The sequence below is a fragment of the Protopterus annectens genome, chromosome 10.part0, assembly GCF_019279795.1.
Source record: "Protopterus annectens isolate FY-2018-M chromosome 10.part0, PAN1.0, whole genome shotgun sequence".
NCBI lineage: Eukaryota > Metazoa > Chordata > Ceratodontiformes > Protopteridae > Protopterus > Protopterus annectens.
Window position 1 is genome coordinate 1,474,016,922 of NC_056744.1, and position 22,196 is coordinate 1,474,039,117.

Genomic DNA, 22,196 nt, shown 5'->3' on the forward strand with positions numbered 1-22,196 from the left:
ATTGAGGACTGAAGTCAGAAAATAATGGCAGACATTTGAGTTTCAGACTTCATATCTTTGTGAAAAAATTCATGTTAATGCAAACCTGTTATTCTATCTAGTTTCTAAGTTTGTAAGAGCAATATTTAAACGATGTCCCTATTTTTGTGCCTTTGTCCTCGCATTATTTGTGGCTTTGTCCAGATTTCTTGCTCTAATAGACTGAGAGGTATGCATACAATGCAAATATGCAGCAAACCTTTTGATTTCGTAGTAATGTGAGATGAAGCTACATGTGCCAGCCTGTTGTATTAATTATTTAGATAGTCCATCCTCTTACTCCGCCCATGCATGACTGGTCTCTGAATATTAATAAGTGTTTTTCCATTTGGTAAGGACAAATTTGAGTGTTGGACAGGAAGAGAAAGTTTTGCTGCAGAAATTGTGATAGCAGTGGATATTTTGAGTGCTCTCAGAAAATCTGTTTTCTGAGATTAACATACTTTGTAGCAGACTTTTGAATATTTTAAAAGAACAATCCATTTTGGTGTCTGAAACATGAAGCTCAAGGTAAGAGCTGCTGTAGGGATCTGGCGTTCTATGAGGTGATAATGTTAATTCTTTTAGCACAGTGCTCCCTGAGGTATCCCTGGAAACAGCAGTCTGTGACAGTGAATACAGCATGAAGAACATCAGCCATTGGCACATACAGGCATGCTGCTTTAGTTGGGTACTTTGCTCTGGGAATAATAGTATTTTGATATTCAGATTTTACATTCTTATTAACAACAGCTTGTTTGCTTAAACATGTTAGCCTATGCTGGTGAATGAAACAAAATCCAAGCCTTGTCTTTAAGGGTAGGGGATAGTTAATACACCTCATTGTACTTGTAGTTGTAAGCCATGGCATACAAATTCAAGGCATACATCATGTAAGTAACGGCATATGAGCTTCAGAAGTAAAGTTGTGCGTAGGAAATATAGTACGGAAAAGAAAGGCAGTTAACGTTTTCTGTTGGGGACTGGGCAGTCTACAGTCCTGAAGTTGGTGTATACCCTGGCTGCACCTCTGATTGCACTGTTGCAGCCTTGTAGGGGTAACTGGTGCTCTGTAGGTAGATATCATTTGTGATTTTTAACCTTACATTCTGAGCAGTAGCAACCTTTGTATCTGCAGCAGTCAGTGTTTTAATGGTATAAGATTAAAGTTTGAAAATGGTATTAAAGAGTGCTAAACAGACAGGCACAAACACACTGCTGCTGCTTTCTTGGAGCTGTTGTTTTGTGGCAGTGTGCTTGTGCTTCAAAGTGACAGCTTGTATTGATGGAATGCAGCATTTAATGTTGGCTACTAAATCCCGAGGTAGAACCATTTTTTCTGAACTATACTCAGCTTGTACACCATAATATACCATCTTTCAGAATGTACACCCCCTAACAAATATAGTATACCTTCTACCCTTGTATGCATTTTTTGCGCCCATACCTTTTCAATACTGCTAGTATTGCAAAATAGTTTATACTTATACTTTAAATGTGTAATAGTTTTACTTGGGTTAGCTGAGATTTGCTGATGTTATCTTTTACCCCTGTTTTATTTGTTCTGCCAGTGCACTTTTCTGATATTTGTTGTCATACAAGTCATGGACTTTGATGAAAGACTTTGACATTTTCGGGAATAATTATTTTTTTATTTCATTTTTAACATTCATTAATATGTATAGATTACTCTTTGTGCCATAATTGCTGCCAAAGGAGTTTCATTCCCAAAGGCTTTGTATGATTAGACACTTAATAAGGTGGTGAGGCTGCGATAGGGCAAGGGCACAACTGTACATTTTATTGTAGAAAATGGGGGAGAGTTACTTACTACTCCAGCTATGTGTATGGAAGAAAGCCTGGTCAGATTTTTGGACAATATCCACTTGCAAGGCATCACCCCCACATAGGTATGGACTAGAACGTATTCTCAGGCAAACCTAGCACATTTCTGTGTCTGGGTTGCTAGAGAAGTTGATAAGGGAAAACCAGCTGATGTCATGGGTGAACTGTTTGATGTCATATGAGGGGAGTGTAGTAAAATCTTTAACTCCATAATGCACAGGAGACTCCTAAGCAATCAAAAAAGTCTTGGACTAGAAAAGCAAAATGAAGAGATAATTGAAAAGGAAGCTAGAGTATGGGTCTCAGAGAGTTTACCATCAGGGGAGTTGTTTTCAAAAAGGAACATTGAGCAGTAGAGTCCCGAGATGTATACTTCTTCAGAAGATTTGGATCACTTATAAAAAAAACAAAAAAAAAAACAGGACTTGACTTTTCAAAAATGCCCGTAAGACAGAAGCATATATGTGTAATACAGAATGCAGGCTGACTGACCTAGAAGGCTAGTGCATGGATTGACTTGTAGCAGACATAGTCCAGGGTGAAGGTGTGTAAGGTGATGCACCTGCTAATGATAATCCAGTGGTAGTTTTCAGTCTTTTGTGTGAGTCTATATCACGTGGTCGAAAGCTAATAATAGCGAACGACCATGACTTCGAAAACACTGGAACCTGAAGTTGCAATTGTGGGACCCCCCCCGCTGAATATATATACCAACTCCGAGATCACACTACAGTGAGGAAAGAGCAAATACCCCTAGCTACACTGTAGTTTGACCCCACAATAACAATCAAGCTGTGTGCCCATATCTCTCACCACTGACTGTGTGCTTAGGGTATTGCTATTGATGTGGTAGTTTGCAGTAGTATCACCCTTGCCGAAGAGGATGATAATGCATTTTTTTGCATTAAGTTTAAGACCATGACTTTGGCACCAGTCATTAATCTGCATAAAACCTTCTTGCAGGATGTTGACAATGCTAGGGATTTTAGTGATCTCTCCCAGTCTACAGTCATCAGCAAACTTTGTCAACCACAGTCCTTTAGTTTTAGCCTGCACTTCAGAGAAGTAGATTTCAAACAGTAGGGGTCCTAGAACTGATCCCTGTGGAACACCACTAGTTATGAGTCTGCTGGAGGAGGTGGAGTCCTCTAGTTTTATCGTATGAGTTCTGTCAGTGAGCCAGTTTGCAACCCACCTGACAATATATGGGTTGATACCCAGCTGGGTGAGTTTATCAATGATGCCCGAGTGGGGGATTGTGTCAATAGCCTTGGCTAAGTCTAGGTAAGCTATATGCACAGATCTGCCCTCCTCTAGGGCTTTGGTGACTGTCCTGAAGAAGTCCACCAAGTTTAACAGGCATGATCTCCACTTGACAAAGCCAAACTGGGTGGGATCGAACATTTGGAGATTTCCTATAGCTTTGTTAATAAGGTCCATGATGATTCATTCCATAGCCTTGCAGATAAGGCTGGTCAGGCTAATGGGTCTATAGTTCCCAGGGTCCATGGATGCACCCCCTTGTGCAGAGGCATGATGGTAGCTGTTTTCCATTCCACTAGGATGAAGCCAGTGCTTAGGCTGTGATTGAAAAGTGTGCTCAGTGCTGATGCTAATTCCTGTTTAACCCATGTAGAACACAGCCTGAGATGTTGTCTGATCCCATAGATGCCATGTTTTTGGCCTTGGAGAGGGCATTTAAGACCTGCTCCTCAGCGATACTGGGGGGGGGCAGGTGTTTGGGATGCTTTGGGGGTATATGTGGCAGCGAATGGGGAGTGAAGTTTTCACTGAACCTGTCAGCCAGCAAGTTTGCTATATCCACAGGTTCTATATATGTAGTACCATTAACTATGAGTTCAGAGCAAATCTGTGCCTTACCTTTGAGGTTACAGATGTAACTAAAGAACACCTTGTGGTTATCCTTAGTTAGGGAAGCTAATTTGGATTTGTAGTTAGCTTTGGAGGACTTCACTACGAGTTGTATTTGCTTAAGTTGAAGAGGAAGTGTTTCCAATTTTGAGACCGTCCCTTCCTGCTATTAGACAGCAATTTCTTTCTCCTATTGTATAGCCTATTGATGGCAGTTGTCCACCAGGCAGGTTTGTTTTTTTCTTGAGGATCTTGCTTTGGTTCTATCAAGTACAGCAGAGTCAATACAGATAGATGACTACTACCTTTAATCAGTCATCAACCCATCTTTGTACTATAGCAGAATGCCCAACATCAAGAATTACCTCCTGCATCAAGGAAGGACGGAGAGAATCTATGTTAGTTTAAGTTAGTCTTGAATGTTTTTTTTTTGAGGTACTACATTGCTTAATATGCAGGGGATGTTTGTTACATAGGTGGGTAACATGCTGAGATAAGCTTGTTCAGTGTGTTTTACATACATCTGCAAAACATTCCAGGTAAGTAAAACCAACTTACTTCTTTAGACATGTAATTCTTATTTGATTTATGGTTTCATTATTACATCAACAATGTATTTATTTTCAGTGTAAGGTGTTCGACCTGCAAGACCTAGTGAGCAACTTTCTTCTAGGAAGGTATGGGAATAACCTTTTAAGAAGTAAAGGAAAATAAATATATGTATTACTGATATTGTTATCCGTGGTAATGGTTATCATTAGTATTATTGTTATGGCTGTATCTGTTATTGTTTTTGATGCTGTCACAAAAAGAGATACTAACAGCCCAGCTATCTGGAATTTTGTAAATAATTATAGGTCATTTGTGAATATTAATATGATTTATATAGAAGTGTATCAAAAGGAGATACTGCCAGCACAGCTGTCTGGAATTTTGTAACTGGTTATGTGTCATTTGTGAATGTCAACATGCTTCATGTAAGATGTTTGTGTTACAAATATATTAGAACTGTATGTTATGTGGATATCAAACTGCTGGTACAGAAGTGTGTGTTGAAAAGGGTTTGTAAAGTACTGAGCCTAAAAAATTTAACCACAATGTACTGTACTGGAAAAGAACAGAAATATACATACACTATTGTAACTGTTTAGATGTATATATTTTAACAATGGAAACTGGAACACCAGAGGTTAACTTCAGAAAAATAGTTGAAATTAAATTACTTGATGGCCACAAAATAAAAGGATGTTATCTTTCAGTTTCAGTGCAGTAACAGGCACAATATCTAGAAGTTTGTTTGTATTGTCTTGGAAGTGTTTATAGTTTTATGACTTCCAGGATCTGCCTTAGATCTAATAAAAGCCCTTGTTTATGTATTTTTACAGGTATGTGTTAAATGCTACCAGCTGCATCCATGGTTATTTTTCACCCGGGATAGAGTCAGATGACAAGAAGTTATGTTATTCTGCAAGCTACCCTAGGAGTAATATTTGAGATATTAATTTAAGAACTCTCTGAGAGAGACTGAGTATTCTGTATTTGTGTCTTTGACCTGACAAGTAAGTCTAGGGAACATCATAATTATTGTAGATATAGTCAGGAATATAGCAAAGCTTAATTTAGATGTTTTTCTTTATGTATTTGAGACTGTCCTGCAGTGCTGTTTTAAATATTTCCTGTCATTTTGAACTCTGATGTAACTGTGGTTATATACTGAGTATATTCTTGTTCTTTTATTATTTATTATTAAATATATTTAAACCTTTCATTGTGGCTGATATTTGTGAGACATATTTAAGCTCTGAGGGTGCTTGCATATTTATTTGGTGGCTCTGTATAGGCTACTCCTAGTAGCCTTGCTTTTGGTCAAACTACCATTTGTATTAACAGTAACATTACACAGTAAGATTGGACACTGTTTGTTAAGGGCCTGATAAGGAGTTGGCTGGTGGCAGTAATAACTACCTTATAGTTTGTGCAGAAGGGGCCTAGCTAGTAAACCTTAAGATCATTGACTTGACATAAAACTTCAACGCTCTTTGTGCTTTTTGTATTAACAAAGTGTTTCTTAGTCAGACTTTTGAATGAAGGACGTGGATGTCAAAATGTAAGAGATGTTGTTAAAACAACTAACTTTTTAATTGTTTAACAAGATGAATGATTTACATCTTAAATAGGGATAAATTGTTGGTGGCTGCATAACAGTCTGAGGAAGCATGGTGGAGCCATGTGAAAGCGCTTACTGATTTGCATTGTGTTTTTTATTTTTTTTATATAGTTTTTATTTTGCTCTGTGCTATGTTGATGCATTCGTTGGATTTTTTACATTAGTAAACCTGTACCAGCCTTTCCCAGGTGTGTGTGTGTGTGTGTGTGTGTGTGTGTGTGTGTGCGTGTGTGTGTGTGTGTGTGTGTGCGCATGTATAAATAAAACCTCAAAGTGTGTGCGTCTGTCAGCTACTTGGCAGGGACATGAAGCACTGGTTGGACAGAGAGGGTACTGATTGTCTTGGCTTGGCCACTCAGCTGAGATCTCAACTCTATAACTGTGCCAGTGGAGAGTCTTTTTGGGGATCTGGAGAAAGTGGGAGAAACCAGCCCCAGACTGACTGTGGTCTCTGTGTGCTCTTAAGGGAAACTGCACGTGATGCAGAGAGCTGCATCTGAAAATACTGTGTGTGTAACTTGTCATCTTTCCAATGTATTTCCCCCACTGGTGCTAGTGGTGAGGATTGAGGCTCCTTGATTACTGTTATCAGTGGTGGGGTGTCACAGATGCCCCTGAGTGTTGCATGCATAGTGCCTTTATTATTGTGTCTTGATTGCATTTATTAATTCTGCCAACATATATGCTTGTGTATTAATCTTTTTATTTTCTTGGGATATCATATATTGGCATGTAACAAAAAATACTGAAAATAGAGATCATGAAGCCATACCATTTAAAAAATATGTCTTGGCTTCAACAAAAGGTTTGTTTTCCTAGTAAATATTCCTTTGGAATATTCGGAACAAGACATACCACATAAGTTTGAAACACTAGGCCCCATCTGCTAAACGTCTGCCTAACATCTAAATTGAATATATGTCTTCATCACAGTCCAAAAGGTGCCATCAACTCATAAAGCCACTGAGCTGATGCATGAAACTATATACCATTCTGCATCTCAGATATTAAGGTGTCAAGCGGACAGAAAGGAGTGATAAGCTCATAGGATGTAAAGAAAGTGATCTCTGCAATTCCCTCCTCTTTCTAGATTTGTATCAGAGAAATAATGTACTTTGGTAAGGTAAACAGCTGTGGCTGCAGAGAAAGAAAAAAGAAAATTGCAAAACCCTGTCTGTCCTAGAAGGATATATATATATATATATATATATATATATATATATATATATATATATATATATATATTGCAGTGTAACTGAACTTTTGTTCAGTCAGACTTTGGAACAGTCAGCCTCATTCTTTGAGTCAGTTAAGTCAGAGCCTTCCAGGATTTAGACTGTCAGATATTCATCTTCATGCTCCAGCCTTAATTGGAAGATTGTGTTTGCTGACAGCTAAAGGTCCTTGCTGTAGGATTGACGTAGCTTTCTATACTCTGGAAAAGGAATCAAAGACTGTGATATTAAATCTTACCAGATCAGGGTACCCAGAAAGCGTACACTAGACACTGAACTACTTTTAACTTTTTATTCAGCCGGAAACACTATGAGTGAAGGCCTCAGAGGGGTCTACATCTGATGAAGTTGTAAACGAAAACATATCTTTGTACTACTTAAGGAGCGTTTATGTGGGTTTGTGCTTGTGTTTCTGGTTGAATAAAACGTTAAAAGTAGTTCAGTGACTGGTGTACGCTTTCTGGGTACCTTGGTCTGGTTGGAGTTATATATTGGTGCCTTTGGCATTTTGCTTCTTTTGATATTAAATCTTGCCAACTCTGGGACTGGCAAATTCAAAAAGGTAGCTGCTTTATCATTGTGAGAAAGTGGAGAATGCCAGAAAGGGGCAGTTAACAGGACTTCCTGCAAGTGAATTGGACTTTAACCTATTACAGAAGGAATCATAATCAGTTTTGTGGACCTCCCAAAGAGAGAATGGATAGAGAATACAGAACTGTTTTGCACTGCCCATCAAGGATTAAAAGACTTTGGACATTGAATAATTGGTATATTGCATGCTTTACCATACTGCCAGGAACTACTGTAAGTAAGTTGATGTTTTTCTAACTTTCATATGCTGAACAGCAAGTTAATTTTATTGACCGATGCCATCACAGAATTAAGTTAAGTGAATAATTTATTTTTATGCGCTAATACAAAATTAAACTTAGTTTATGCAGCTGTTTTAATTTTGGCTTGATTGTAACCTAGAACAACAGGATTTGGAAAGGGGGACAAATAAGTATTGAGACAATTTATTCTCACCCATGGACAAATGCACTGGCTATAATATAAAGTGTTACATTCCAGCCTAATTGTTCTGTCAGTATAACATGGGGCTAGTATTGAGATAATCTAATTAAAACAGCAAAAAAGAATTGGAAATAATAACTGCAAACTGTGCTTGTACCTTGTGAATATATAAAAGTAGAACAAATTCCTAAATGGCAAATAGCTGCCTGTTCTAGAATATTGTATTAGTTCCACTGTCTTGTTTAAAAATGTATTTCTGCTGTCAGGTTTTAGACAACATAGTTAACCTTTCATCAGTAGTGGAGATTGGTAAGGAAAATGCAAACCAGCAGGCTGCATTCATGCCAATAGGGGACTCTGAGCCAGTATCATGTTTAGAAAATGGTGGGGCTACTGGTATGAGGTTTAAATCTGAGCCTCCCTCTTTCCCTGCAACCCCTGTAGAATGGTAGGACGACAGGGAGAAAGATAGGTAGGTAGGTAGGTAGGCTAAGAGATGATGACGGATATCTGTCTGTAAAAGTCCAGAAGATGGAAGTACAACTTGAACTGCAGATTGAAATATGTGAAAGGTTTAGTCACATGAAGACATGCTGCTAGCACAAATTAGAGATTTGGAATCCTACCTTTTCAGAAAGGAACCTCGTTTGAGAGCTTCTCAGAGTAACATTGATTACCTAAAGAACTGGCAATCTGAATTTCAAGAACGAAGACAGACGAACTTAGGACATAATGAATAAAATGAAGTCAGAGCTGCTATCCACAATAGAAGGAAGCACCAGCTGTAGTAGTTGCTAAAGTGAAGGAGACAGATTTTCAAACAACCAGTTAGAAAGTCTTGTACTCCCACTAAACGGTGACCTAAAAAATGTATAGCTAAGAAGAGAGCTAACTGCCATAGTGACTCTGATTTTGATAGTGATGATCCCCAGCCTACCAGTAATAAAATGCTGAGCAAAAGAGAATAAGCCATACAGGCCTTATAGCTCCTTGGCAGTAAGTTCAACTTCAAAGTTAAAAAGGGTGATATTGCCAAGTACACTAGAAAGTTAAAGGAATGCTTTAAAGCTTTATTGTAACTGATAAAAAGGGAGAAAGTTTCATAATCAGGTGGGCCATAGATGATAGGAAAATAGAATAGGCTAGAGTAACTGAAAAAAATAAAAATGAACCACAGAGCCTGTTTAAGTTTTTATAAAGAGAGTTTGGGGGGTGGTATAGCAAAAATATGGAACAACCTTCTCCCTGATCTCAGACTACAAAACTCCACACCCTCCTACAAAAGCCTTCTTAAAACATACCTCTCCACCAACCATCTATGCAACTATAAATGACCCCCCTGAAGCTTCATCCTCTCATTATTTCTAAACCCCATCTGTCCTGGACAACACAAACAACACCATCTAACTATACCTATCCATGTGTGAGCATTAACATATATATGAGTGTATGTATGTGTGTGTGTGTGTGCGTGCGTGCGTGCGTGCGTGCGTGTGTGTGTGTGTGTGTGTGTGTGTGTGTGTGTGTGTGTGTATATATATATATATATGTGTGTGTGTGTGTGTATGTGTTTATATATATTTATTTGTATATATGTGTATATGTATATATGCTCTTACATGTATATTTGCTGGAATGTATATATGGAAACTTAAACAGTCATATGCTCTTATTCAGTTGTTTAAGATCTTGCAATGCTCTACCAGGTTCTTATCTACTCTCATTGTATATTTTGTACACTTGTATTTTCAATTAAAAGGGGGAATATTCTCTTACTGTATACTAATGGCTGTAAAGTCTAAAATGTGCATGTCACCAGTAAACAGGGTAATTGTTTATGATCTGCTGAAAAGGTTTAGGCTTATCATGACCGTGTTCATGGGGACTTGTAGTTACAGGTAAATAAACCCATTCCATTTGGAAAGAGGTTAAAGGTTCAGAACCAAGCAGGATCATATTTAGAGAAAGATCATGCAATGATTAAAGTGTTTTTTGTGAGATCTGATGTGTCACACTTGTTTGTTCTTGGGAACTCTGAGGATCTATCTCCATGGAGACAGAGGGAACATGTGATTTGTGTGTCAAGACAAGATGCAGCAAAATTTGAGATAAATGCCAGAGGCCTGACATTCTTTTCTACAGAAATAAACCCAGCTGTCTCAGAAAGTTATCTAAACACTGACACAGCAGTGTCACAAGCTGAACATCTGCTTGCATGTGGAAAATACCAAGGACATGAGCCATTTGTTTGCTGAATATGGACAGAAGAAAATGAAGTGTTTGTGTCAGTTAGGGAAGAAGACTTATTAAACTATGCTACGAGTGAACTATGAAAAATGTCTTACGAGTAAGTTGTGATGGTGAATGCTAAAGAGGCGGAACCCTGATCTGAAATTTAAGTGTCAGAATTGTTAAAGAGATATTCTAAATATTGTGCATAATTTAAAAAGCATAGGAATTTGTGCTTTGAACTTCAAGATAAGAGAAGGACATTGCAGCACCTTGTACAGCTTGGAAGAAGCCCAAATTCAGCATTATACATAGGGCTAGATGTCCTGGAGTGCCTGTGTGTGTGCGGTTTTCACCACTGACATTCTGTGGTAGTGTACACGGGGTTTGATGTCAGGAAAAAACATGTCCTAGGTATGCCATCTTGTGGCTGAAACTGCTACAGTAATTTGAGCCAATGTCAGAATTCTCATTGGGAGCTAACATTAGGAAAGGTCATGGAATGGCTAACCAGACTGTACTGTTTGTTGTTAGCACACATTTGAAAAACATGGGGTTAAAATTGCACTCTATATCCTGCTTAGACACCAGCTGTAGAGTGATGCATATTCTGATGCACAACCCAACAGCAGATCCTATTGCTGTAGAAGCTTACTTTGTGCTTGGTACAAAAACAAAGAGTCTTTCTGATGTAGAATTAGCAGTTTCTGTCATTGCTGAGTTACCAGAAGGTATTAGGCAGAGCAGTGAAGTGAAGGAAGAAGTGAAGTCTCTGCCAAATGGTTAACCTTCTTGCAAGAAATCAACCCTGTTGATAAAAAGGAAGTGTTTCATGTGACGTCAATGGTGATTACCTTGTGATGTCTCATGCAGTGACAGATAGAACAGCTTAGCACAGTTGACCTTGAAAATATGTCTGACGTGACAGAAGACAAAATACAGCTTGGTAATAACTTGCTTTTCCCAGAATTCCAGAGCCAGGTTGAACAAGCTATTCAGGCATGCAGTTGTAGGGCAGAACAAGAGAGAGAAACAGAGGCAGTGTGTGATATGTTTAATCAGTTTGCACGTGTTTGTAAAAGATGTTTATGATCTTGGCGTAACTTACTTCCATGTTACTTTGGTACCCACTGATCCTAGTAAGGGTCCAGTGTATCCAGGAGATTCTGGATACCCTAATGGAGAGAGTAATTATAAGACAGGCAAACTCTAAGCCCAACTCTCCCATATGACTTGTTCTCAAACCCACAGGTAAGTTTAGGTTCACTATAGCCTATTGAAAGCTAAATCAGCAGATGCCCTTATCTTGTTTGCCCATGACATACCTAGATCAAAGCTTGGCTAGGTTTGAAGGTGCAAAATATTTCACCACAATGAACATCTCAAATGGATTTGAAGGTCCATGTCCAACACCAGTACAAACTAGATTTCACATTTGTTAGAAAACAGAACACCTGGAATAGGTGTCCTTTTGGGAACTTGAATTTTCCTGCAGATTTCAATAACTTGTTGTACAAGAGTACGCCTGATGCAGAAAGTAGAGGAAATCTGATTTGCATGGATGATGTACTAGTCAAAAGCAACATCTGTCTGAACAAACTTTTGTTTTGAACCAAAGAATGCTGGGGCAAACTGCTCCACATAAGTGGACAGTGGTTTTGAAACAAGGTCAATTATCTAGGGTATGAAATTGGACCAGATGGGCGAGCAACATAGAAGCTATCCAGGGCATCAACCCTCTCAAAACACTGAGGGTGCTAAGAACCTTCCTAGGTATCTGCAATAACGAGACAGCTTATTCATGACCATACAGAAGTGGTATATCCCTTCATCAAACAGCTAAGAAAATCAGTACCCTAGGCACTGGGAAAGAACAGGATAACTTCATGCAAGCTTTAAAAGATAGCTTAAGTTGGACCCCATGCCTTGCAAATCCACAAATGGACAAACATTTATGTTTAGAAGCAGGGTATACTGACAGTAGTATCAGTACTGTCCTATATCAAAGGCAGGATTAGAAGCAGGGTATACTGACATTAGCATTGGTACTGTCCTATATCAAAGGCAGGATTAGAAGCAGGGTATACTGACATTAGTATCAGTACTGTCCTATATCAAAGGCAGGATTAGGAGCAGGGTATACTGACATTAGTATCAGTACTGTCCTATATCAAAGGCAGGATTAGAAGCAGGGTATACTGACATTAGCATCAGTACTGTCCTATATCAAAGGCAGGATTAGAAGCAGGGTATACTGACATTAATATCAGTACTGTCCTATATCAAAGGCATGTTTAGAAGTAGGGTATACTGACATTAGCATCAGTACTGTCCTATATCAAAGGCAGGATTAGAAGCAGGGTATACTGACATTAGCACCAGTACTGTCCTATATCAAAGGCAGGATTAGAAGCAGGGTATACTGACATTAGCATCAGTACTCTCCTATATCAAAGGCAGGATTAGAAGCAGAATATACTGACATTAGTATCAGTACTGTCCTATATCAAAGGCAGGATTAGAAGCAGGGTATACTGACATTAGTATCAGTACTGTCCAATATCAAAGGCAGGATTAGAAGCAGGGTATACTGACATTAGTGTCAGTACTGTCCTATATCAAAGGCAGGATTAGAAGCAGGGTATACTGACATTAGCATCAGTACTGTCCTATATCAAAGGTAGGATTAGAAGCAGGATATACTGACATTAGTATCAGTACTGTCCTATATCGACGGCAGGATTAGAAGCAGGGTATACTGACATTAGTATCAGTACTGTCCTATATCAAAGGCAGGATTAGAAGCAGGTTATACTGACATTAGTATCAGTACTGTCCTATATGAAAGGCAGGATTAGAAGCAGGGTATACTGACATTAGTATCAGTACTGTCCTATATCAAAGGCAGGATTAGAAGCAGGGTATACTGACATTAGTATCAGTACTGTCCAATATCAAAGGCAGGATTAGAAGCAGGGTATACTGACATTAGTATCAGTACTGTCCTATATCAAAGGCAGGATTAGAAGCAGGGTATACTGACATTAGTATCAGTACTGTCCTATATGAAAGGCAGGATTAGAAGCAGGGTATACTGACATTAGTATCAGTACTGTCCTATATGAATGGCAGGATTACAAGCAGGGTATACTGACATTAGTATCAGTACTGTCCTATATCAAAGGCAGGATTCTGGTCACTGTGTTATAGATTAGAAAGACCCTAAGTGAGGTAGAGAAAAAGTTCTCTAAGTGTGAAAAGGCTCTCTTTTGTACTGTATGAGCAGCACAGAGATTCAAAAATTATATTTGTGGTAAAAAGTTTGTAGTACAGAGACAGCATCACTCCATTTCCCTCCTGGGAAGCCAGAAACAAATGGATGGTAACTAATGTGTCAAGCAGCCAAATTGTGGCCTGGATCTTAGTACTCCAAGACTAATCTTTGGAAGTAAAATATGCCAAAAACAAAAAGAGCCCAATAGCCCAAGGGCTGGTGGATCTGCAAGTGCATGACTGCACAGAATCAGTAGAAACTAAGGAACCACCTCAGCAGGACTCAGCATTAGGCCTTGTTAAGCAGCAAAATAGATACTACAATTATTATGAAAGTGTATGCAAAGGCCTTCCTAAACCAACTGTGGTTGGCTGCTCTTTTACTGAAGAGCAGAAATGGATACAGTGGCTTGAGGGTAATATGGCATGAAGATAAACCATGACTGCCTATGAAGTACCACCTTGGACACTAAACTAATCAGTATGCTGAGTTAGCAGATGTATATATAGCTGTACAGACAGCGGTCCAGTTCACTTTGCAAGATCTTGTAATCTGTGCAGACTCTGTTTATGCTAAACATAACTTCCTTGCACATTTGTCAGGAAGAAAAGTAAATGGCATGCTGAACTCTAAAGGAAAAATGCATGCTGAATTAATCATAGTTACAAATCAGTTAGTGCAAGACCATGGCTTAACAGTATACTGGAAAAAGGTCACTCAACAGTGCAGGGAGCAGACAGTGCTGGAAATGATCAAGCTGATGCTCTGGCTAGGAAAGGTGGCTTAAGGTAAAATCTGGGACTTTACTCCAATCAGAGCAAGTGTAGATGCAGTTCAGTTACCCATCAGCAGAAAAGGCAGGAACATGAGTATGTTTTGCACTTGTATACTGACAATTCTGATTCTGACTTGGTAAAAATGCAGCGGGAAGATGAGACTGTAGGAAAGTTTTATTGTTTCATTTCAAGACCCCAATGTGAATAAACTTGCTGCAATTGACCTACAAAACAGCTATCTCGGGGCAAAGTATAACAAAAAAATTAGATTTCTGTTAAAGGATGATCTCCTGATATCGACAATTGACACCTCATATGGATTCCAGTAGGTAGTACCTTTGGGGCACAGAGCTGTCATGTTACAACAAGCACATGATGAACTAACAGGAGCCAATGGGGAGGGGTGGGACAGAATAACTTATGAGACACTGAAGGAAGTAGTTTACTGGCCTCTCACATGTGTAGTGATGTTCCCAAGTATGTTGCAGGGATGTATAACATGCTGAAATTCTGGACAGTTTCCCCTAGGTACTAGCCACCCTGAAGGCAAAAGGAATTACAGTACCCTGGTCTGGACTTCAAATTGGTTGGACTGGTCAAGTAACCAAGTCTTCTGGAGGTAACCAGTACTTACACAATGGATTGAGTGCTTATCTGCCTCTAAAAACACTACATAAATAACTGCTCTACTGTTATTCAACTATGTGTTTTGTCACTGGGGGATACCCAAGATATTAGAATGTGAGGACCACATTTCACTAGTGAGGTAATAGAAAATATGTAAAAAATGTTGGGAGTGTAAAGGAAGCTGCATGTGTCACATCATCTAGAGTCCTCAGGTCTGAAAGAGACAGCAGACTAGACTGTGACATCCCCACTCTGGGCTAGTAGTTAAGGAGCCTGAATCCTCACCACTGGTAATGGAGAGGGACATTCAGTTGGAACAAAAATGGATAAACCCAGTATTTCCAGATGCAGCTCTCTGCATCAAGCACAGTTTCCCTTAAGAGCATACAGGGAACACACTCAGTCCGTGGTCTGGATTTCTCTGTCTGTCTACCTCCAGGTCCCCATTAAGACTCCCTACTGGCACAGCTATAGAAATGAGACCACAACCGAGTGTCCAAACCAAGTTCTCCAGCACCCTCTGTGTGAAACCAGTGCTTCATGTCCCTGCTCCAAACAGCTATCTCTCTCTCTCACACACACACACACACACACACACACACACACACACACACACACACACACACACACACACACACACACTCACTCTCACACACACACACACACACACACACACACACACTCTCTCTCACACACACACACACACACACACACACACACACACACACACACACACACACACACTCTTTGAGATTTGATTTTCACACACACACAAACACCTGGAAAAGGCTGGCACAGATTTACTAGTTATGCCCCTTTCTGCCCAGACTATAAGGTAGTTACACTGCCACCAAACACTCCAACGCCAGCTACTTTAAGGCTGTTGCAAGAGCAACCAGTTTTACTGAGTGAAATTAATATTAATACAAATAGTAGTTTGACCAATAGCAAAGCTTTCAGGAGTGGCCAGAGCTGTCAAAAAATATATACAAGTACTCTTGGAGGTTAAAATGTTCTCTTTAAGACCAACCACAATGAAATGTTCAAATATATTTAATAATGGCCTAAATAACAAGTAAAGTATAAATAAGAAAAGAACAAGAAAATACTAAATATCTATTTACAGTAACCACCAGAATTTTAATCACTGGAAATATTAATATAACACAGATGAATAGATTCACACAGCTATAGAAAAACATTACTTAACCATTCTCACTATATTTTCCTGACTGATCTAAAGAATTGCTATTCCCTGGTCACTTACTAGAACGGCCCTGGGATTCCGGATATTGGCTAAGGCTCTTGCCACCCCCATAGTGCCTTTTTTAGGCAAGGCTCAAATTCTAAACCTACCACCCTAGAAAACAAAAATGGGAAGAAACTGAGGGTAATGCTGCTCAATGCCAGAAGTCTAAATCTCAAAATGCACGCACTCGAGGCCCTTCTCAGTATGGAGAACATCGATGTCTGTGCTGTAACTGAAACCTGGTTCAAGGCTCCTGAGAGCACCCCGGCACTATTAGGTTTTACCTCATATCATGCGTTCCGGCCCCAAAACCCGGACCACACCACAAAAGGAGGGTGTATCCATATTCATAAAGGATACTCACACCTCCAGGTTGGTGGCAACGCATGAAGCTTCGGAAACCATCCAGGTGCAACTAACCATAGGCAAAACTGCTCTACAAATTGTAGCATGCTACAGGCCACCCTCTCAAACTCAGGAACCCCACACAGCCTTCCTGAAGACACTGGAGGGTATAAATGTATCTCCAAACACCATCATATTGGGTGACTTCAACTACCCGAATATAGACTGGGAACATTACTCAAGCCCTAACTTTCTAGCCCAACGGTTCCTGGAGTTCATAAATTCAAATGCCATGGAACAGCTAGTCACTGTTCCCACGAGAGGAGAAAATATACTAGATCTCATTGTCACAAACATGGGGACAAAATGCTCCACACGGAAGTATATCCCTCATTGGTGAGATCTGATCATAAACTAATCTCACTGGAAATCCACATCCGCCCCACCCCAAGCAAAAGACCATAGTGAAGAACTTCTCTAAAGCAAACTTCACACTACTCAAGACTGGTGTGGTATCCTTCAAGGCCCCTGAGCCAGAGGAAACCACAACCCAAGCTGCGGAAGCCCTTACAAATGCCTTCTATGAACACCTCCAGGACTGCATGGATCAGGCAATCCCAAATAAAACCAAGACTCTTTCCACAAAGGGCAAGCATCCAGTCTGGTGGACCCCAGCCATTAACAAACTTTACAATAAGAGGAGAAAGCTATTACATGATAGAACAAAATCCATAAAAAGGAAGTCACCCCTGATCATTATTAGTAAAAAAAAAATACGAGCACTCATAAAATCAACTAAGGCCAATTTTGAGAGAAAAATTGCCATGGATTCAAAGGACAATCATAAGGCCTTTTTCAGCTATGTTAGGAACCTGGGTGGAAACTCCCAGATATGCTCAGAATTAGTCCAAAATGATACAAAAATCACTGAACCCACAGACATTGCCAACATACTGGCAGACAGGTTCAGTGCAAATTTCACCCCCCTCTCCCCCCCCCTAAAGGAGAGATAACTATCCCAGCCGAGTGTAGCCTCCCGGACATCTCAAATGCGCAGGTGAAAGCTGCTCTCTCTAAAGCTAAAAACACAGCATCAATGGGACCGGATGGTGTCCCCGGCTGTGTGCTACACGAGCTAAATGAGGAATTAAACCCGCACATAAGGCAGCTGTTTAATCTCAGCCTTACCACAGGATACGTGCCCAAGGAGTGGCGTGCGGCAACTGTGGTCCCACTCCACAAAGGAGGTGCCTCACGGACCCTGGTAATTACCGCCCCATAAGCTTAACAAGTCTAGTCTGCAAAGCTATGGAGAGGATCATAATGGAGCTCATAAACAAAGATATAGGGGACTTGCAGACATTGGACCCGACCCAGTTTGGCTTTGTCAAGGGAAGATCATGCCTTTTGAACTTGGTTGACTTCTTGAAACAGTCACCAAGGCCATTGATGAGGGAAAGGCAGTCCATACAGCCTACCTTGACCTTGCAAAGGCTTTCGACACAATACCCCACTCGGGTATTGTAGAAAAACTTACCAGTTTAAATGTAAACCCATATGTCACAAGATGGGTTGCAAACTGGCTTAAGGACAGAACCCACAGGGTTAGAGTTGCTGGCGCTGTGTCAGACTCCAAGCCGGTCACAAGTGGTGTCCCACAGGGCTCGGTCCTTGGCCCCTATTGTTTGGCATCTACTTCTCAGAAGTACAGGCCAACATGGGAGGACTTTGGCTGACAAAGTTTGCAGACGACTGCAAACTGGCGCCATAGTGGAAAGTGCATCGGACACGGATATCCTTCAGAAGGGACTCACGGAAACAGATAGCTGGTGCCAGAGCCATGGCCTGAAGTTAAACGCCAAAAATGTATAGTCATACCCTTCGGGAAAAACAAGGTAACCCCAAGCTACCATATAGGTGGCAATCCACTAAGCACAGAAGAGGTTATCAGGGACCTGGGGACCCAGGTTGACAGTGGCCTTTCTTTTGACACTCACATTGCTAAAGTGGTTAGAAAGACCTTCTACATTGCCCACCTGATCATGAAGGATTCACATCCAGATCTAGTGAGGTCATTGTTCCCCTGTACTCTTCACTTATCAGACCAATGATCGAGTACAATGCCCCATTCGGGATGTATCTCACCCAACATCTGCAGCAATTGGAGAGACCCCAAAAGTTCCTCACCAAAAGGATAAAGGGACTCCAAAATCTGCCATATGCTGCCAGATTGAAGAAACTCCAGCTCTATTCAGTCGCATACCGTCTGCTCAGAGGTGACATGTGCCTGACATACAAGGCCATGTCCAACCCGGAATTAATGGACATGCTCCACCTCAAAAAATCCAAATCCACCAAAACCACTAGAGCAAGTGACTTAAACCTTAGCACGGATATAAATAGGACGTGCTGGAGGGATAGATTTATCACTCAGAGACTCCCTATGCTGTGGAATAAAATCCCGGTCCATGTGAGGCAGAGCACCTCGCTGACTCTGTTCAAGAGAAATCTAGACCTGTGGATGGGAGATCGTAAGTTTACCCCAGGAATCATCTCTGTGTCACTGCTGGACAGAGGCACAACAAACTAATGGGCACAGTATTTTTTCATATAAGGGGTGGCGTAAGCCACAATAATTTGGGCTAGGCTTATAAATGCCTTAGGGCAGATAGCCTAGTATAAACCTATGAACCTATGAACCTATGAACCTATGAGGCAAGATGAAGTAGGTGAGGGGGTCCTTCTCTGTCAGGTTCTAAAAACAGAGTGTGATGAGCCTTCAATCTCATGTAGTATTAAACATCATGTTTGTCCTAGATTACAGAATGACATCAACTACATCTGATCATCTGACTTCTGGTTCCCATGCTACCCCCCCCCCCCCCGGTTAGCAACTGCGAGGATTTAACACATGTATGTCAATAATACACACACTCACACACACAGAGTCTTGTTAAGATCTGCTGCAGCTCTTGGAAGTCATAAAATAATTTCAAACTTCCACCCTTCCAGAGTAGCAGTTAGTTCACCTCAAAGAATATCCATAAAGCTTTCTACAGACTTTTTGTCTCTGGCTGCATTGAGAACTGTAAGATACAATCTTTATGGCCTAAGCCAAGTATTTAATTTCAAACTATTTTCAAAGTTAGGTGGCTTGAGATTAACCTCTTTTCTTCCAGTATTCTTTGTTAAAACATATACATTTAAACATTTACAGTGATACATGTATATTTCTTTTTCTGTCTAGCAGGGCACACTATTGGTACATTTTAACACAAGCAACTTTACAAATACATTTTTCAACACAAGCATCTGTGCAAATTGGTTTGATATACAAATGACATATAATTCCTTATAAAATTCCAGATAGCATATGTTACACATCCACTACCCTACTTCTCCTGGTATAGCTGGCAATACCTCACATCATCACACAGACCATAATCCATATATTAAAAAACACCCTAGCTATATAGGAAAGGATTGGGGTGTTAAGTTACCCTTAGTATTAATCGCCATTCATGACACTCCCAATAAATCTAAAGATGTCAAACCCTTTGATATGATGGCTGGGAGAGAAATGGTGCTACCTTTGCATCTTCTGTGTACCACAGAGGATAAAAGTCTGGCACATGCCAGGATTGCCCATGATCATGTGACCCATCTAAGAGGTCACTTAAAAAAAACCTTTGCCTTTGCCCATAGCAATTTGGGAAAGAGTGTGCAGGCCTTCAAGGCCTATTATGATAAAAAGGTAAGCCCTAGGGAAGACCAGATTGGTAACAAGGTATTCTATCTGTAACAACATCAGGGAAAAGGCAAAAGCAATGCATTTTCTGTCAAGCTGGGCTAGACTTTGTTTAATAAAAAAATAAGATTTCCCAAGTAGTTTATCAGATAGAAATAAAGAGAAAAAGCACTGGTGAAACTTTACTTAAACAGGTTCTCATTAATCAGCTAAGATGTTTTCATGACTACAAAGCAATCATACCTACTCGAGAAAATTAACAGTCAAGCTCAGAAGATGTGAAGGGAGTCTCTGAACAATTGACAAGTATAGTGCAATACAAGACTGTTCAGTGCCCAGAAAATTAAATGGCAACTATCCTTCTCTCTATTTTGAGTATTGAATGTAGATAGCTGCAGCATCTACATTTAGTAGGGAGGAAATGTGGGAATAATCATTTTTAATGAAAAGTAAATAAATATATGTATTACTGATATTGTTATCCATGGTTATCATTAGTGCTATTGTTATATCTGTTATTGTTGTTGATGCCACTAAGTGTTGCATGGAACAAAAATACTGAAAACAGAGGTCATAAAGCCATACCATTTAAAAGATGAGTCCTAGTTCCAACAAATGGCATGCAACTGTCATTTGGTTTCCTAATAAAGATGCCTTTGGAATGTTCAGAAACAAACGTGCCACAAGTTTGAAAAAGAGTGCCCTATTTGCTAAACATCTGCCTAGCATCTAAATATAGTATCTGTCTTCATCACAGTACAAAAGGTGCTATCAACACATAAAACCACTGGGCTGATACATGAAACTATATACCTTTCTGCTTCTCAGACATTAAGGTGCCAAGAGATCAGAAAGGATTTAAGTCTCAGGATATAAAGAAAGTAATCTCTGCAATACAATCCTCTTTCTAAATATGTTGTTAATCAAAGGGGTAATGTACTGAGGTAGAATAAACAGCTAAGGCAAAGGCTGGACTTCATCAACTGCAGAGACAGAACAAAGAACATTCCAAAACCCTCTCTGTCCTGGAAAGATGTATATAATTTAGTGGAAGTGAACAGTCATTCATTCAGACATTAGGGTTCAGATAATTTTGAGTCAGTCATTTTTGTTTAGTTAACCCAAGAGTTTTAGTCAGTCAAGTCAGAGTTTTTAGTCCTCAGACTTTCAAATATTCCTCTTTGTGTTCCAACCATACTTGGAGGACTGTGTTTACTGAAAGCTAACAAGCAGACATTGAAAGGGTCCTGCCAAATGATTGATATAGCTGTCTACACTTTGGAAAAGGAACTAAAAACTGTGATATCACATTTTGCCAGCTCTGGGACTGGCAAATCCAAAAAGGTAGCTCCATTATCAGTTAGGGAAAGTGGAGTGTGCCAGACAGGGACCTTTAACCAGGGCTCGCAACAACTGAATTGACTTTCGCCTACAAGAAGTCAGTATCAAAAGTATAAGGAATCATCATTGGCTTTGGTGATCTCACAAAAGGATAGTGGACAGAGAATGCAGAACTATTTCACAGTGCCCATTGAGGATGGGCACTGAAGAGTTGTTATACTGCATGCCTTACCATACTGTCGGTAACTGCTGTTAGTAATGTGATGTTTTTCCAACTTTCATACACTGTATATCAAGTTAATTGATTGATGCTACCTCAAATATTAAGTTAATAATTTATTCCTTATGTGCTAATAAAGTCTATTTTTATACAAAATTCAACTTGGTACATGTTAGCTGTTTTAAATTTGGCTTGATTATTCATAGATTCATAATTGTGTATGAGGCTAACGACCA

At 39.8% G+C, this 22,196-nt stretch overlaps 1 protein-coding gene across 1 annotated transcript in view; it reads left to right on the plus strand.

The window, feature by feature from the left end:
- The first annotated feature begins 424 nt into the window (after window positions 1-424).
- LOC122813663 (zinc finger protein 320-like) overlaps window positions 425-22,196 on the plus strand; it is a 151,396-nt gene continuing 129,624 nt past the window's right edge. Inside the window, exon 1 of the mRNA XM_044086105.1 lies at window positions 425-549. Within this exon, the coding sequence (XP_043942040.1) occupies window positions 538-549 (12 nt within the window). The 5' untranslated portion in view covers window positions 425-537. The remainder of the gene's footprint in view (window positions 550-22,196) is intronic.